General features: G+C 37.9%; 1 protein-coding gene across 2 annotated transcripts in view; it reads right to left on the bottom strand.

Annotated features, from left to right (window-relative positions):
• Positions 1–20,201, bottom strand: part of LOC123556774 (ubiquitin-protein ligase E3A-like) — a 60,724-nt gene that overhangs the window by 36,127 nt on the left and 4,396 nt on the right. For both annotated transcript variants that reach the window (XM_045347745.2, XM_045347746.2), the window contains exons 2-3: positions 11,314–11,364; positions 1,911–2,323 (exon numbers count right to left, since the gene is read on the bottom strand). In XM_045347745.2, coding sequence (XP_045203680.2) covers positions 1,911–2,323; positions 11,314–11,364 — 464 coding nt within the window. The remainder of the gene's footprint in view (positions 1–1,910; positions 2,324–11,313; positions 11,365–20,201) is intronic.

The raw sequence follows: 20,201 nt of genomic DNA, 5'->3' as shown, positions 1-20,201 counted from the left end.
CCAAACTGTGTATGAATGAAAATTATATAAAGTAGCAACAACATATTAATATAAGGGTAATATATTTACTGCCTGAAGGACTTGAACACACTGGCTAGTATCAGCCTTATAGAAGTACCAGCTTTTGGCAAAGTCTGTGTACAGCTTGGTTTCTGCTAACTACATATACCAGCCAACAGAAGTTACAAGCATCATTCAAAAATACCTAATAATCTTGCTGTTCAATTTTTTAAATTTCAATATTTACATCTGTTTCCTTCATCACAGTTCACTTACAGGCCAAGAGACCAATTTCTGAAGTCACTCGCCTGCAAAGACCTTTTAACCTCCTTTTAACCTTGCTTTTGACCAAGTTTGATGAACATCCATATGCAGTTAATTAAATTCATTAATTTTCAATTTTTTCCGCATTACGGTAGTTCAAAACAATTACTGCTTTTTTAACTCTCATTGACTTTTGAGCCCGCCCGCTAATAGCTCAGTAGGTAAGAGCATTGGTCTACGGATCTCGGGGTCGCGAGTTCGATCCTCGGGCGGGGCGTATGTTCTCCGTGACTATTTGATAAACGACATTGTGTCTGAAATCATTAGTCCTCCACCTCAGTGATTCATGTGGGGAAGTTGGCAGTTACTTGCGGAGAACAGGTTTGCACTGGTACAGAATCCAGGAATACTGGTTAGGTTAACTGCCCGCCGTTACATGACTGAAATACTGTTGAAAAACGGCGTTAAACCCAAAACAAACATTGACTTTTGAGTTAAGGGTATGGGTCTTGAGTATAATATTGTCTTGTTATGGTGGTCATTTGTGCAAAGTTATTTCAAAATCTTACATACCACAACAAAGTTACAGGCCAGACACAATATTTTGCATGGACTGATGGTGATGCACACATGGGTAACACTATATGTCCCTCTGTTCTTAATGGTGGTGGCACAAAAAGTATTTAGAGAAGTTCATGCAACGATGCAACAGACCAAATATGGTGACGTTCAAAAAACAGTGCATGAAAAGAAGTCACTTGTAATTTTTTGCCTATTTTTAGCTCTGGTTGACCCTAAAAATAGCCAGCTGAACCATTTGGCTTCAGTCAGGACCATACAATGATGCTACAGACTATCAAGAAATTCATGAGAAGTTATTTCAAGGATTTTTTCCTTAATTATTTAGTTCTAGGATCCCCTTAAAGGGACCAAACAAAACTATTTGAACAACATCAGAGATGTCTACAGATACAAGTCTGGTGAAGAATTGATTTCAAGATTTTCAGCTCTATCAGTCCCTTAAAGGAGTCAAATTGAACCATTTAAACAAACTTGACTGCATTCAATGCCAGGATGCTCCCAGACATATTTGGTGTGATTCTAACCCATAGCTTAAGAGGAGATGTTCAAATAAAACAAGATGACACAGGATGACAGATGATTGACAACACACCATCCCACTAAAAGCTTCCCCAAAACAAACTTCTGGTGTACTAAACAATCTAATCTATCAAACTTTTTGTGTATATGATTGAAGTGATTTTTCCACTGCAATAAATATCAACAGAAATATGATTTCTCTCATTTAAATCCATTACAAATTTTATTCATAGAAAGCCAAGTTAATTATTATAAAGTCACTTTCTTTAATAATAGACAGGGATGTAATTAGACAGACCAGGTATAATTAGGCTTGAGCTGCTAGTGTTATTGGGGAATGCTACCCTGTGATATTTTTGTCTAAAACATGTTTTCCAGCATATCAAGGACCAAAATATATATTTTGGAGACTCTATTTATGAAAATCATTTGTAGCTTTGGCCTGCATTGCCTGTGCAGAGCTATGCTAGTTCTAGAATGATACCATTGTTACAATTTCTTTAGTTAATACAGCAACAACAAAAAAAGATATCAAAGCTTCATACGTGTTGGGGTTGTAGGTGTAGATCTAGATATCGCTCCTGTACATTTTGATGATGATGGTGGTTCAGGTGGAACACTTCCTGGTTTGAAACTGCTGAAACCTCCTTTAGATGGTCCAGGAAGGGTCTCAATATCTAATCTTGGTGATGTGAGCGGTGATGTCCCAGTCGCACCGACTGGGCTCGAGTCACCACTGACAGGTAACCTTGCTATCTTATTTCTCTGGTTTTCACATAATTGAGCTTTCTTTTTGAACAGTTCAATAGACTTTAAAGCTAGAGCATTTCTGTCTTTGTCTCTAAGATTGAAACTTGGTGATGAAGCACATATTTTATTTGTACAACTATGGTTGCCACATCCGTCAGTCAGCTGGAAATAGTACGCCTCAATTAGTTGTTTTGCTGCAGCCCGCTTCCTGAAAAGAGAAAAGTTTAAGACAAATGACAGCTTATAATATCTGTATCAAATTAAATAACACTGCAAGGAGTATATTTAACAAGAGGGTCTTGATGACCCTGAATCGCTCACCTGAGTAATATGAGCCACATGTTGCTAAAATATTAGAAAGTAGGCCAGTAGGTCACACTTGTGGTCACTGATAGTCAGTTTTAAGATTAGTGTGCAAAACTGTACATGTCATCCAAATTTCAAGGCTGTATCTTAACAAGAGGGTCATGATGAACCTGGATCGCCCAAATTTCAAGGCTGTATCTTAACAAGAGGGTCATGATGAACCTGGATCGCTCACCTGAGTAATATGAGCTACATGGATCAAATGTCAAACTGATGATAAAATATTAAGAAAGTCAGTAGGTCACATTCATGGTCAATGAAATTCAGTTTCACGATTTGTGTGCAAACTGTGTATGTCATCAAAATTTCAAGGCTGTATCTTAAACAAGAGGGTCATGATGACCCTGGATCGCTCACCAAGTAATATGACTACAAGTTTCAATTGTCAAACGGGATGATTTTTAGAAATTTTTTGGAAGATTTTCCGATGTACAATCAAGTAACCCTGGGGAAAGGGCCAAGTTTACCCCGGGTCATGAATGGAACAAAGTTTGTAGAAGTCTACTAGGCAATGTAACATATCAAATATCTAAGATCTAGGCCTTCTGATTTATTTTTAGCAAATTTATGAAGTTTTCCCATATACAATCAAGTACCCTGGGGCTGGGTAAATTTGACCCTGGGGGTCCAATTTGAATTTTTTTGTAAAAAGCCCTACTAGGCAATGCTACACGTCAAATATCTAAGATCTAGGCCTTCTGGTTTATTTTTAGAAATTTTTGAAGATTTTCCTATGTAAAATCAAGTGACCCCATGGGGCGGGGTCAATTTGATCCTGGGGGTCATGATTTGAAAATTTTTTGTAGAAGTCTACTAGGCAATGCTACACGTGAAATATCTAAGCTCTAGGCCTTCTGGTTTATTTTTAGAAAATTTTTGAAGATTGTCCTATATAAAATCAAGAGACCCCTGGGACGGGTCAATTTTGACTCCGGGGTCATGATTTGAACAGATTTTGTAGAGGTCCACTAGGCAATGCTACACGTGAAATATCTAAGCTGTAGGCCTTCGGGTTTTATTTTTAGAAAATTTTTGAAGATTTTCCTATGTAAATCAAGTGACCCCGGGGCCCGGGGTCAATTTTGACCCCGGGGTCATGATTTGAACAACTTTAGTAGAGTCCTCTGGGAAATTTGCTACATTCAATATCTAAGCTCTGGGGCTTCTGTTTTTGAGAAGAAAAATTTTTTAAGATTTCTATGTAAAATCAAGTGACCCCAAAAGGCGGGTCAATTTTGACCCCAGGGTCATGATTTAAACAAACTTGGTAGAGGTCCACTAGGCAATGCTTCACACCAAATATCTAAGCTCTAGGGCTTCTGGTTTTTGAGAAGAAGACTTTTAAAGTTTTTCTTTTCTGTTGCCATGGCAAACCAGAGTTCTGCATGGAATTCAATTCTTTGAACAATTTTTAAAAAAGACCATCCAAGGAACTCCCTGTAAGTTCATAAAAAATTGGCCTGTTGGTTTAGGAGGAAATGTTGTTTAAAGAAAAGTGTGGACGGACGGACGGATGGACGGCGGGCGATCACAATAGCTCACCCCGAGCACTTTGTGCTCTGGCGAGCTAAAAACAAGAAAGTAGGTCAGTAGGTCAAGGTCACAGTCAAGTGACATCATATTACTTGGGGTCATCAGGTAATTATTAGAGTGTCATTGATTGGGGCTTTGTCTCGACGATACCGATATAAACCCGGGAAGGGCAAAATATGACAATACATCGATATATCGATTATTAATTTAGGTAAACCTATTTGTTCATTTACATGCTATTACCTTCTGTTAAGTTATTTTAGTTTAATTGGGCCCGCTTTTCATGTGTTTATTTGTATATATGTATTTCCCCATACAGGTAGTGCCAACTAGTTGGAAAAGACTGAGCACTACGGTACAAGTTTAGACATGACCTTTATTGACAACTTCCATTATTTAAGGCACATTTTTGCAGGCAGAAAAGTCGTTTTAGAGGGTCTGAGTGTTTATCTGGATAGTTTTTTTTTTCTGTGTAAAGTATCGATTTTTAAAAATGGGAATCGATAATCGATCGACCAAAAATATCGTTCATACATCGATATCGTTTCTATCGATGTCAGCCCTAGTAATTATAATTAAATAGTCTTGGAAATAGGATCAGATGATTTTTTAAGTATTTTTCCTATATAACTCACATAATAACTAAGTGACCCCAGGGGGGGGCCTCTTTTAACCCCTGGGGCATAATTGAAAATTTGGTAGAGGGCTACTAGACAATGCATCATACCAAATATCAAAAGCCTAGTCGTAATAAATTTCTGACAAAAGATTTTTAAAGGGTTTTTTCCCATACAAGTCTATATAAAACTTGGGACCCCCAGGGCAGGGCCCCTTTTTCACCCAAGGGGTCCCAAATTTTAACAATTTTTGGGAGAGGACCATAAGACAATGCTACAAACCAAAAATCAAAGGGCTAAGTGTTGTGGTTTAAGACAAGAAGATTTTTAAACTTTTTTTCCTATATAAGTCTATGCAAAACTTGTGACCCCCGAGGCTGGGCCATATTTAACCCTAGGGGGATAATTTGAACAAGCTTGGTAGAGGACCACTAGATGATGCTACATACCAAATATCAAAGCCCTAGGCCATGTGGTTTTGTACAAGAAGATTTTTAAAGTTTTCCCTATATAAGTCTATATAAACCATGTGACCCCCGGGGCTATATTTGACCCTAGGGGGATAATTTGAACAATCTTGGTAGAAGACAACTAGATGATGCTACATACCAAATATCAAAGCCCTAGGCCATGTGGTTTTGTACAAGAAGATTTTCTAAGTTTTTCCTTTCGGTTGCCATGGCAACCAGAATTCTGCATGGAATTCAATTCTTTGAACAATTTTGAAAGGGGGCCACCCAAAGATCATTCCTGTGAAGTTTGGTGTAATTCTGCCAAGTGGTTTTCAAGAAGATTTTTTTAGGAAATGTTGACGGACGGATGACGCACATCGGACGCCGGACATTGAGCGGTCACAAAAGCTCACCATGAGCCTTTGGCTCAGGTGAGCTAAAAAACAAGAATGTAGGTCAGTAGGTCAAGGTCACAGTCAAGTGACCCCTAATTGCTTGGGGTCATCAGGTATTTATAATTAACAGTCTAGGAAATATGATCTGATAATTTTTTAAGTATTAATTCGGAATATTCCTATATAACTCATATAACAAGTGACCCCAGGGTGGGGCCTCTTTGCACCCCAGGGGCATAACTTGAACAATCTTGATACAGATCCGCTAGGCAATGCTACATACCAAATATCAAAGGCCTAGGCTTTAAACTTTAAGACAAAAATATTTTTTTCCCCCTATATAAGTCTATGTTAAATTCGGGACCACCAGGGCAGGGCCTCTTTTCACCCCAGGGGCATAATTTGAACAATTTTGGTAGAGGACCACATGGCAATGCAACATACCAAATATCAAAAGCATAGGCCTTGCTGTTTCAGGCAAGAAGATTTTTAAAGTTTTTTCCTATATAAACCTATGTAAAACCTGAGACCCCCGGAGCAGGGCCTCTTTTTAACCCAGAATTATAATTTGAACAATTTTGGTAGAGGACCAAAAGGCAATGCTACATACCAAATATCAAAGGCCTAGGTCCTATGGTTTTAGACAAGAAATTTTTAAAAATTTTTTCCTATATAAGTCTATGTAAAACTTGTGACCCCCGTGGCAGGGCCTCTTTTTACCCCAGGGTTATAATTTGAACAATTTTGGTAGAGGACCAAAAGGCAATGCTACAAACCAAATATCAAAGGCCTAGGTCCTGTGGTTTTAGACAAGAAGATTTTTTAAAGGTTTTTCCTGTATATGTCTATGTAAAACTTGTGACCCCCGGGACGGGGCCTCTTTTCACCCCAGGGACACAATTTGAACAATCATTATAGAGGACCATGAGATGATGTCACACGCCAAATATCAAGGCTCTATGCTTTGCGGTTTTGGAAAAGAAGATTTTTAAAGTTTTTCCTTCTGGTTGCCATGGCAACCAGAGTTCTGCATGGAATTCAATTCTTTGAACAATTTGAAAGGGGCCACCCAAGGATCATTCCTGTGAAGTTTGGTGTAATGTTGACAGACGGACAACTGAAATTCTAGTAAAAAGGGGGCATAACTCATAGCATTTTGGTGGCAACATCATGACAATTGTGTCATATGATGTGTATGACCATGTGGAACGACCCTTTTAAGTTTGAATAAAATCCAGTTAGTTACAACCGAGAGATATATAGTGAAAAAGCATCAAAATTAAACTAAAATTTTAAGTAAAATGAAGACGTAAGTCACTAAATATTTGTGCCAGAATTATGTACCTTGTTTTATATGATGAGGATGATGATGTGGAAAAACTTCTAAGCTTTAAACAAATTCATTAAGTAATAACAAAGATAAAGTGAAAGTGCACCAGTGTAAGTAAATTCTACATAAACCAGAGGACCATGATGGTACTGAATCGCACACCTGTCCCCACATGACCCAGTTTTGAACTGAGTATGATGTCGTTTTTTCTATTATTTGACATAGTGACCTAGTTTTTCAGCTCACGTGACCCAATTTTGAACTTGACCTATATATCATCAAGATAAAAATTCTGATCAATTTTCATGAAGATCCATTGAAAAATATGGCCTCTAGAGAGGTCACAAGGTTTTTCTATTATTTGACCTAATGACCTAGTTTTTGAAGGCACGTGACCCAGTTCTGAACTTGACCTAGATATTATCAAGGTGAACATTCTCACCAATTTTCATGAAGATCTCATGAAAAATATGGCCTCGAGGGACGTCACAAGGTTTTTCTATTTTTATACCTACTGACTTAGTTTTTGACCGCAGGTGACCCAGTTTCGAACTTTACCTAGATATCATCAAAGTGAACATTCAGACCAATTTTCATGAAGATTCATTTATAAATATGGCCTCTAGAGAGGTCAAATGGTTTTTCTATTTTTAGACCTACTGACCTAGTTTTTGACCGCAGTTGACCCAGTTTCAAACTTGACCTAGATGTCATCAAGATGAACATTCAGACTAACTTTCATACAGATCCCATGAAAAATATGGCCTCTAGAGAGGTCACAAGGCTTTTTTATTATTTGACCTACTGACCTAGTTTTTGAAGGCATGTGACCCAGTTTCGAATTTGACCTAGATATCATCAAGGTGAACATTCTGACCAATTTTCATGAAGATCCATTCAGAAGTATAGCCTCTAGAGAGGTCACAAGTTTTTTTTGACCTACTGACCTAGTTTTTGAAAGCAGTTGACCCAGTTTCGAACTTGACTTAGATATCATCAAGATGAACATTAAGACCAACTTTCATACAGATCCCATGAAAAATATGGCCTGAGAGGTCACAAGGTTTTTTTATTATTTGACCTACTGACCTAGTTTTTGATGGCACGTGATCCAGCTTCGAATTTGATCTAGATATCATCAAGTTGAACATTCTGACCAATTTTCATGAGGATCCATTGAAACGTATGGCCTCTAGAGAGGTCACAAGGTTTTTCTATTTTTAGACCTTCAGACCTAGTTTTGGACCGCACTTGACCCAGTTTCGAACTTGACCTAGATATCATCAAGATGAACATTCTGACCAACTTTCATAAAGATCCCATGAAAAATATGACCTCACAAGCAAAAGTTTACGCACGGATGCATGACGCGCGATCACAAAAGCTCACCTTGTCACTTTGTGACAGGTGAGCTAAAAAGGGGCATATTTCATTAAATATTGGTGCCAGAGCTATGGCCCTTCCATCATATGATCATGCGGGGGATGATGTTCTACAACTATTTTAATTCTGAATCAAATCGGTTCGGTAATAACAGATATAGAGTGTAAGTGCATCAACACTTTAACTTGAAATTTTATGTAAAGTAGGGGACATAATTCATCAAATATTGTGCCATAGTTATGACCTTTGTGTCATATGATGTGGGTTATGATGATGAACAATTGTTTTAAGTTTGCATCAAATCCCTTCTGCAGTAACAAGGATATAGTGAAAGTGCACCAAAACATTAACCTGAAATTCTATGTAAAAAGGGGGAATAATTTCTGAAATATTGTTGCAAGAGTATGGTCCTTCTGTCAGATGATGTGGGTAATGATGCGGAATAACTAGTTTAAGTCTGAAGCAAATCCATCAGGTAATTACAGAGATAGAGAGAAAACTTTAAGAGAGAAAGTGCATCAAGACTTTAACCAATGTGCGGACATGGAAGGACACTGACGTTGTGGTGAGTAGGATAGCTTTCCATATAAACTTTGTATTATCTTGCTTAAAATGACCTTTATTCTTTTACCTCTAACTGTGACCTTGACCTTTGAGACAGGGGCCTGGGTCTTGCATGTGACACATTGTCTCATTATTGGGAACATTTGTCCCAAGTCATTTTGGAATTCCTTGATGAATACCGCTAGTTATAGACCAGACATGAACCTGTGACCTCCAAGTATAGCCTTGACCTTGCAGTTAAGGGCCTGGGTCTTGTTCATGACACGCCCGCTCATTATGGAAAACATTTGTGCCAAGTTCTTTTAAAATCCCTTTCTGAATGGCAGAACTATGGACCCAACACAAAACAGACCATGCTAACCTTTGACCTCTAAGTGTGACTTTGACCTTGGAGCTAGGGGTCCCAGTCCCGCGTCTCACATGTTGTCTGATTATGGGAAACATTTGTGCCAAGCTATTGCAAAATCCCTTCATGGATAACAGAGTTATGGACCTGACATGAAGCGTGACAGATGAAGAGATGAAGGGCGCAGCAATTTCTGTGTCCTCATATTTCTACCAAAAAGGCTGAGGATAACTAGTTGTTTCCCAGTCACATGACCAAGTCATAATACTGTCGTAATTTTCACAAAGTACCAATAAATAACTAGAAGATGCTTTTGTAGAAAAGCGCATGTCTCCCCCAATGCATAGTCATAGGCAGGAAGTCAATAGGGGATAGGAGCAAAAGTCTAAGCAACACTGGTGGCTGGGTGCAATAGGAATCATCTATTTGGCATGTCAAATCATTCCACAAAGATTCAACATTCTGGGCTAAGTGGTTCTCAAGTTATGAATTGGAAACTGTTTTCCATGTTCAAGCCCCTGTGACCTTGACTTTTGACCGGGTGACCCCAAAATCAGTAGGGGTCATCTACACTGCATGTCCAATCATCCTATGAAGTTTCAAAATTCTGGGTCAAGTAGTTCTCAAGTTACTGACCGAAAATGTTTTTCCATGTTCAGGCCCCTGTGACCTTGACCTTCAATAGAGTGATCCCAAAATCAATAGGGGTCATCTACTATGCATATCCAATCATCCTATGAAGTTTCAACATTCTGAATCAAGTGGTTCTCAAGTTATTGATTGGAAAAGGTTTTCCATGACCAGGCCCCTGTGACCTTGACCTTTAAATGGAGTGACCCCAAAATCAATAGGGGTCATCTACTCTGCATGACCAATCACCGTATGAAGTTTCAATATACTGGGTCAAGTGGTTCTCAAGTTATTCATCAGAAATGGTTTTCCATGTTCAAGCCCCTGTGACCTTGACCTTTAACGGAGTGACCCCAAAATCAATAGGGGTCATCTACTCTGCATGAACAATCATCCTATGAATTTTCAACATTCTGGGTCAAGTGGTTCTCAAGCTATTGATCGGAAATGGTTTTCCATGTTCAGGCCCCTGTGACCTTGACCTTCAACAGAGTGATCCCAAAATCAATAGGGGTCATCTATTCTGCATGATCAACCATCCTATTAAGTTTCAACACTCTGGGTCAAGTGGTTCTCAAGTTACTGACCGGTTTTCAATGTTCAGGCCCCTGTGACCTTGACCTTTAATGGAGTGACCCCAAAATCGATAGGGGTCATCTACTGTGCATGTGCAATCATCTTATGAAGTTTCAACATTCTGGGTCAAATGTACTCAAGTTACTGATCGAAAATGGTTTTCAATGTTCAGGTCCCTGTGACCTTGACCTTTGACGGAGTGACCCCAAAATCAATATGTGACCTTGACCTTTGATGGAGTGACCCCAAAATCAATAGAGGTCATCTACTTTGCATGTACAATCATCCTATGAAGTTTCAACATTCTGGGTCAAGTGGTTCTCTAGTTATTGATTGGAAATGGTTTTCAATGTTCAGGCCCCTGTGACCTTGACCTTTGACGGAGTGACCCCAAAATCAATAGGGGTCATCTACTTTGCATGTACAATCATTCTATGAAGTTTTAACATTCTGGGTCAAGTGGTTCTCTAGTTATTGATTGGAAATCGTTTTCAATGTTCAGGCCCCTGTGACCTTGATCTTTGACAGAGTGACCCCAAAATCAATAGGGGTCATCTACTCTTCATGGCCAATTATCTCAGGTAGTTTCAACATTCTGGGTCAAGTGGTTCTCTAGTTATTGATCGGAAATGGTTTTCAATGTTCAGGCCCCTGTGACCTTGATCTTTGACGGAGTAACCCCAAAAACAATAGGGGGTCGTCTATTCCAGCAGTCCTACAACCCTATGAAGTTTGAAGGTTCTAGGTCAAATGGTTCTCCAGTTATTGCTCGGAAATGAAGTGTGACGTACGGACGGACAGGGCAAACACATTACGTCTCCCCCAGAGGGGGGGGGGAGACATAATTACCCTGATTCAAAGAAACAAACCATATCTAAATTTAGTTGGTTCTATTAACTCTTGACAGAATGTACTGAATTTTACAGCAAACAAGGATTTAATAATGATTAAGTAGCATGTTTGAGGACCGTATACTAGAACTATTGTATAATTATGATTTACTTACATTCCGCCTGGGAAATCTGACCCTGGAGTTGCTCCTCTAGAATCTTGGCCACTGAAATACACATTATTAAAATATTAAGGTATCTGAACTATTCAAAATCACAAAAACTACATGTAGAAGGTGTTTTTGTCACAAAAACATATGTCTCTCCCTATGTATTCTAAGATGGGCATGTTTGTTGGTATGCAGTGCGAAAGGCAATATTTCATACACAAGCAGTTTCACCTGTGAAAGCCAGACAAGATTTTTTTATTTTTAGCTATGGCTGCCATTTTGTGCAGCGAAGCAGAACATGCCACAGGGCGCTAGACAACTTTTAGGGACAGGTACCCATACCCTCAGGAAGGGGAATTTTTTGTTGTCATAAGACAAAAAGTAGAAGTTTTTAGCCATATATAATTATAATTATCATGTTACTACTTTTCACACTTATCAATACTGTTTTCAATCATTTTTAACTAATGTAACTATACTGCAGCAGTAACCTTCCATAGAGGCACTATAATATGACTTGAAAGAGAGGTCATATCTATTTGTGTCAAACAAACCATTATCAGGGGAATTTTCTTCCAGAAAAGGGGAATAAAACATACTATTTTATAAGGGGAATGGGGCCCATATTTGGCCCCAAAAATGGCCAAATGGGTGCCCTGTGCCAGTAGTATGCACAACTGGGGTTGGTACTGATCACTCCTGTGAAGTTTCGTCGAAATCCAGCCAGCAGTTTGACCTGTGAAAGCCAAACAAGCTTAATGCCGTCGGACAGACGGCGAAGGCAAAAACAATGTCTCCCCCACCTAAGGGAGAGACATAATTCTTTCAACAGAATGTGGTAAAATGGAGGATAAATAGCTCAAGTTGTAAAACCTATCGAATTTATCAAAAATATCTAGGTTCATTGTTCTTTTATTACTTCCTGGTCTATTTCGAGGAAATTAATGGTAACTATGAATTGATATCCCCCAAGAAATGAAACCAAAGACAATGTTGTAAATGTATACACATACTTGTGTTGCCTGGTTGTGTCCTATGCTATCACAATAGTTCTCTTAGTGCCGTGTGGCAACTGTTAAAATTCTCCCCATACTTTAATACTTCGACTCAGTGTGATATTTTCTGGACCTTTGGGATCATTGAGAACTTTTTTTTACTATAATAGAATTCCATTTAAGTCAGTGCTAAGGGGTGTGTGGGTGGGGGGAGGAGGGGGCGCATGAGGGGTGTTGTACATTTCATCTGCACCTCTCATAAACAATCAAACTTTGCTATTATGTTACTTGGTTGCGTTCTGTGCTTTGAAAGGATCTTTTCACTGATTTTATTATTGTTTTTATTTTAATGCATCCTTATTGTGAACATGAGGGCTATGAGTATGAAGCATCTGAATAAACCAGATGACCTAGTTTGGAATTGCCCAGATTACAATTAAAGACATTCTGACTAAATTTCCTGAAGATCAAACACAAAACGTGGCCTTTGGAGCATTAACAAGCCTTGTTTTGTTAACAGATGACCAAGAACATTGAACTTCCATTAGTTTATATTATATAAAGAAAAACACTGTGACTTTGATGTCTGTCAGGTAGAATATGTGGTCCCTAGCCTCTTCAAAAGATTCTTCTATGACTTGACATACAGTAGTGACCTAATCTCTGACCCAAAATAAGCCTATTTGGTACATGGCTCATCTTTGATGAAGACACAGTTTGAGCAGGTTTCATGTACATTTGTATCTTGGGCAGAAAATGCATCCTATGTAGCATTAGAAAACATTTTCATATAATTGAAACTATGGACCCAAGATATTGATTCAAGATGACTGAGATTTCACAGAGACAAACATCTTGGTATTGGGCCTGTAAAATGTGAATAAAGTTTTCTATAACTTGACACTGTGGCCTAGTCTTTGAACCCTAAATGACACAGTACTTGACTCAGATTTCATAAAAAGAAACATTCTGAGCCTACCAAACAAGCAACTGACAGATGAGGAAGAAAATGACCTGGTGCGCTATATGCTATATATGGCAAACCAGGATTTCCTTTAACAAGGAATAGGGCAAGGTGCTATATTCAAGATATAGTTAGTCAGGTGTGTTAGAGACGTGAGGTAAAGAGGCGTAGGCCTATGATGTCGGCGTGCCTTTTTCAAGTCATTAAAGCAACACATTATGTGTATAAAAATCATACAATTAAATATTAGGGAACATTTTTTTTTTTGTTACTGAAAAATAATTCAATCGTTTATCTTTAGTTTCTTGACAGGCCTTTAACCTACACACAAATGACACACGGATGTTTTTGAATTTTCCATTGCCATGACAACACAAATAGCATTTATATGTAAAATATGGTAGAAATTGATTGCCTTTAGGTAACTGTAAAATAGTATACTTGATTCTAGTCTCTGCATGCACATCAGATAAACAGTGATATTCCAGTTATTTACTTAATATGCAGTTATCCCACTAATATAGGTTTTCCCGTGGAACGGCTCATTTATATATAATATACCCCCCATTTCGAGCCTCAATTTTATCAAAAGATATTTATAGATTCCGGGATTTTCAGAAAACAGCACAAACTGAAATTAGATTTGTTTTTGTTGGCTCAGAATGGCGGCATTAGCTCCGAGATGTTTTCTGCAGCTAGAATTTAGCTTAAATCGTAACACGGGCAAAATACTGTTGTTATGAAGTTCAACTCAAATTGTAGTTCAATGCTTTGAACATTTATGAAAACATGTTTTAGAAGGCGTAAGAGGACAATGTGCATAATCGATGGTTTTTCGGTGCAATATGCGTCGTAAAACTGTATTTATCTGCCTTCCAAATAATTGTCCGGTGACTATTCCACTATGCTGATTAAAGCAGTGCGTTTCATACCCTCTTTTGAGCCTCAAAATATCCAGTGTTTTACGTCAGATAGTTTGAGTTTTCACATTTTCAGAAGACAAATGAGCTGAAGTTTTATCAGGGCAAATTTGATGTTTTTGCATTCATTTTTCATAAAATGGCATAGGAACAAGAGCTGTCGGAGAACAGCAACTCTTGACTATTCAACAGCCTTGTTGATTGAATGAATACGAAAGTCGAAAAAGGGACATAATTTAATAAAAAAGCAAAATAGGGTTATGGAACCTGCATAGTGCTTATCAACTCATGACAGTGGACAAGTGTGTTAAGTTTCAATCCATTCCCATTAGTGGGTACTGAGATACCAGCTTACATATAGGAATTTAACCAAAAACTCCTTCTTGTTGAAAAAGGGGCATAATTTTGTAAAATGCGAAGTTGAGTTATTGACCCTTTGCATTGCATGTCATATCATGACAGTGAACAAGTGTGTGAAATTTCAATCCTTTCCCATTTGTGGATACTGAGATACCAGCTTACGTACAAAAACTTAACCAAAAATTTCTATGTTGAAAAAGGGGCATAATTTTGAAAAAAGCAAAATAAAGATATGGGACCTGCTTTGTGCATGTCAGATCATGACAGTGAACAAGTGTGTGAAGTTTCAATTCATTCCAATTAGTGAGTACTGAGATACCAGCTTACATACAAAACCTTAACCAAAAAATTCCAAGTCGAAAAAGGGGCATAATTTTGTAAACAAGAGGGCCATGATGGCCCTATATCGCTCACCTGTTATCATTGCACTTAAGGACAAGTCTTCAAGGTCAAAAGATCATAATAGAAATCAATCAAAAGAATTATGAGAAAATATAGTTGAAATTTTCTTTAAGTAACTTTAAAAACAAGATTTGAAAACTTTTTGTAGAGGTCCACTAGGCAATGCTACATGTCAAATATCTAAGCTCTTCTGGTTTATTTTTAGAAAATTTTGAAGATTTTTCTATGTACAATCAAGTAACCCCATGGGGCAGGGTCAATTTGACCGCAGGGGTCATGATTTGAATTAACTTTGTAAAAGTCTAATAGGCAATGCTACATGTCAAATATCTAAGATCTAGGCCTTCTGGTTTATTTTTAGAATTTTTTTTAAAGATTTTCCTATGTAAAATCAAGTGACCCCTAGGGCGGAGTCAATTTTGACCCCGGGGGACAAGGTTTGAACATATTTTGTAGAGGTCCACTAGGCAATGCCACATGTCAAATATCTAGTCTCTAGGCCTTCTAGTTTATTTTTAGAAAATTTTTGAAGATTTTCCTATGTAAAATCAAGTGACCCCTGGGGCGGGGTCAATTTTGACCCAGGGGGTCATGATATGAACAAATTTTGTAGAGGTCCACTAGGTAATGCTACATGTGAAATATCTAAGCTCTAGGCCTTCTGGTTTATTTTTAGAAAACTTTTGAAGATTTTCCTATGTAAAGTCAAGTGACCCTTAGGGCGGGGTCAATTTTGACCCCGGGTCATAATTTGAACAACTTTAGTAAAGGTCCACTAGGCAATGCTACATGTCAAATATCTAAGCTCTAGGACTTCTGGTTTTTGAGAAGAAGATTTTTTAAATATTTTCCTATGTAAAATCAAGTGACCCCTGAGGCGGGGTCAATTTTGACCCCGGGGGCCATGATTTGAACAAATTTTGTAAAGGTCCACTAGGCAATGCTACATGTGAAATATCTAAGCTCTAGGCCTTCTGGTTTATTTTTAGAAATTTTTTGAAGATTTTCCTATGTAAAATCAAGTGACCCCTGGGGCGGGGTCAATTTTGACCCCGGGGTCATGATTTGAACAATTTTAGTAGAGGTCCACTAGGCAATGCTACATGTCAAATATCTAAGCTCTAAGGCTTCTGGTTTTTGAGAAGAAGATTTTTTAAGATTTTCTTAGGTAAAATCAAGTGACCCCTGGGGCGGGGTCAATTTTGACCCCAGGGTCATGATTTGAACAAACTTGGTAGAGGTCCACTAGGCAATGCTTCATACCAAATATCTAAGCTCTAGGGCTTCTGGTTTTTGAGAAGAAGATTTTTAAAGTTTTTCCTTTCGGTTGCCATGGCAACCAGTGTTCTGCATGGAATTCAATTCTTTGAACAATTTTGAAAGGGGGCCATCCAAGGAACATCCCTGTGAAGTTTCATCAAAATTGGCCTGTTGGTTTAGGAGGAGATGTTGTTTAAAGGAAAGTGTGGACGGACGGACGGACGGACGGACAGACGGACGGACGGACGGACGGACGGACGGACGCCGGACGGTGAGCGATCACAATACCTCACCCTGAGCACTTTGTGCTCAGGTGAGCTAAAAAGCAAAATAGAGTTATGGAACCTGTGCAATGTAAGTGAGTTTATCACAGTAAATAAGTGTGTGAAGTTTCAATCCATTCCCACAAGTGGTTACTGAGATACCACAGTGTACGAAATTCAGATTTGAATCCACTAGCCCGTTTGGGCTATCAGATTGGAAATTTTCCAAGCCCGACACCAATTTCACTAGCCCGAACTTTAACACCTTAAAATACATAATTTTTGCACCATATAACATTTTGTTTTACAGACATCTCTATGCATGTTTGAAGTAATAAAAAAGACATACAATACATGTTTGCCATGTTTTTGAAAAAATTTAACTCGAAATACTCCAGTCCAGATCAGTGTCGTCAGAGTCCAAAAGCATCGTACATGACACTCCTTGCCAAAACGAAATCTAAACTGTTACGCCCGATTTTTTAGGATCCGCACTCGCCAATTACTGCAACTCGGACTGTTGACAATTTGCAAGATGTAATAACGAGTGCTGAATTCACATTTACATACACGCTGATAGCATAATTTAAGCTCCGCCTACCGAGAAGTGTGAAAGCTAATCAAATTATCCGTTACGCTAGAGGTGATTGTATTCAGCCATTTAGCGCTGCGGTTACGTCTTTGACACTGTGTTTGGTTGTCAACACGTGAGAGTGCAAAAACCAACAATAATTCCATAAGCGTTTCTCAGTCTGGAAAATCACGATGCAGTACTCGTTTAATTAGCATGATTTTTTAAACAAATTAGGAAAATTCGGCAGCCTGGTCGGGCTTGTACCTGCGGAAAATCGGTAGCCTGAGCTGAAATTTGGTAGCCACGGGCTGTCGGACTACTGCGAATTTCGAACACTGATACCAGCTTACATACAAAACCTTAACCAAAATTTCTAAGTCGAAAAAGGGGCATAATTTTGTAAAAAAGCATACCAGTAATAGAGTTATAGAACCTGTGCAATGTAGGTCAGTTTATCACAGTGAATAAGTGTGTAAAGTTTCAATCCATTCCCACAAATGGTTGCTGAGATACCAGCTTACATACAAAAACTTAACCAAATCGGGACGCGGACGCATGGGCGAGTCCAATAGCTCTACTATTCTATGAATAGTCAAGCTAAAAACTGTGATTTCTTTCCGGCGACTGGTAGGCACCCAGTACAGGTACTTCTTTTGAAAGACCTCATCACAAATTTCTTCTTTGAAAAAAATTATATGAATGTGCAGATGATCAGGAAATGGAATTTAAACACAATACTGCTTTAACTTAAAATGAGCCAACATGTTAAAAATATTATATGGCCCGATACTGGCTTTGGAGCTATCTTTAATTCTAGGCAAGTATATTTGGATAACATTCAAACACATGGACTTGACCCCCACACCCAAACTTGCAGCTGATTACGCACAATGTAATTTGTAAAATTTTGTAAACTTCTAGGGTCAACTATGTTAATGTGCATATAACGTGCCGATTATTTTTCTTCTTCGAACAAGGGTTGTGACGATTAGTATTCTTATCCGCATGACAGGTGTTCTGGTTGCATTCCTTTATCTGGTGCATAGAAAACATGTTTTTGCATACATTAATAATAGTTAGTTATCATATCTTACTGCCGCGACTTTACTTTTCATATTACGTTTTAATTCAATAAATCATGTGCAAGTGATTCAAAATAATGCGGGTATGTGCATGCTAAAATTGTCAAATAATCGGTACTTAATGGAGATCTGATAAGCAGGGAAAGCTTGCGAAAAGGTTAACTACATTTTGCATATGTTTACAGTCTTTTAATCACATCAATAACAAAAATAAACAACATGACTTTCCAGGCAAGATGGTCGTGCGAATATTGCAAATAATCAGCACAACGGTCGTGAGAATAACAAAAATAATCAGCGAGACAGTTGTGTTGATAAGGAAATTTATTCTCGATAGCGACATTATAGGATAAATCCCTTTTTCCGGTATAAACCACCAATAAACACCTGTTCCTGGTTTTACGGTAAAGGGGTATCGGCCATTATGCTATATAGCGGTAGTGTTTAAGATTATCCTTTTTCATTTTTTTTTTTTTTTTATTTTGTTGGGTTTAACGTCGCACCGACACAATTTTAGGTCATATGGCGACTTTCCAGCTTTAAAGGTGGAGGAAGACCCCAGGTGCCCCTCTGTGCACAATTTCATCACGAGCGGGCACCTGGGTAGAACCACAGACCTTCCGTAAGCCAGCTGGATGGCTTCCTCACATGAAGAATTCTACGCTCCAAATGAGGTTTCGAACCCACATCGATGAGGGGCAAATGGTTTGAAGTCAATGACTCTAACCACTCGGCCACGGAGGCCCCTTATCCTTTTTCAAGGTTTAAACAAAGAAAATGAATAAAAAAGGTATTGCAGATAATCATAAAACATTGTTGTAATCAAGATGTAGTAAAAATATCATCAAAGTTTACTTTATTTTTGAAATTCTATCTTTTATTCTATACTGCTCCTTCTGTGGCTCGACACCGAAAGTGTGAAACTTTTCGCATTTTTTCAGGTTAACGAATTATTTATGCAAAAACTTTGTTGCCGAGGTCGTAAAATAATATTTTCATTGCCAGAGAGTAACAACTTTTCTAAATTCCTTATCTTCTGGCAAATATACAGTTGGTTGGTCAGTTCCAGGTCATAGGGGTTCCAGATCAAAGGACTGTATACACTTATATGACAAACATAATCATTTAGTTCTTAGCATGAATATTTGCTTCAATGATGAAAATAACATAATAAAATATAACTTTTGCAGATCACAGGAATGTGAAAAGAAATCGTATTTTGTCAATCTCTGTAATCCGGAACTCACGCAACTGGGACACAACACAAGCGAGAAATTGTTTTTCAAACAAGAAAATATTTTTATATTTCCAACTTGTCAATGTGTAATGATTTCTTTGGATGCGAGAAAACAATTATTATTTCACAGGTGTCTCAGTGCGTTTGTTTTATTGAAAAATGATCATGGATAGACAAAAATGATCTGGACATAACTGACCAAAGTGGTGACACCACTGTGCTCCTACAGTATAATTATTTACTTTGAATTTTCAAACCAAATGTGGTAATTTAAAAAGCAAAATGATTTTCCTTCCTCCCTGTGCAAAAATGTGTTTTTAAAAATATGTTTTTGAAGCTCAATAACAAATATATCACTTAGGGGTGTCAGACGTTTCACCCCCAAGACTGTTCCTCCCAAGACTTTTCCTCCCAAGACTTTTCACCCCCAATTCTGGTGTTTTATAGCATATGAAGACTTTTCACCCCCTATTTGTTTTTATTATTAAATACGATTATAATGTTTTTTTTGGAGGGAGGGGGTTGTATAGTTATGAATAATTTCATATGTATTATAATTAGTTATTACATTAAAAAAATATTGTATGATGTTTGTTAGTAGAGATGACCATAAATTTTAAACATTTATAAGTTATTTACAAGGTTATCTTTTAATCCATTTGTTTGTTCAATGATTGAAAATGTGACTTTGATGATTAAAGGTACTTTTGATAATAGTTACAAAACTAAAAAAATATTTGAATCCCTTTGTTTGATGTTCAGTGATTGAAAAAAGTAAAAGTACATTTGATAATAATAACTACAAAGTAAAATATTTTATTGATGTTAAAATTAGCC

This window comes from Mercenaria mercenaria, chromosome 5 (assembly GCF_021730395.1).
Source record: "Mercenaria mercenaria strain notata chromosome 5, MADL_Memer_1, whole genome shotgun sequence".
Classification (NCBI taxonomy): Eukaryota; Metazoa; Mollusca; class Bivalvia; order Venerida; family Veneridae; genus Mercenaria; species Mercenaria mercenaria.
This window is presented reverse-complemented; position numbering and strand designations above follow the sequence as displayed.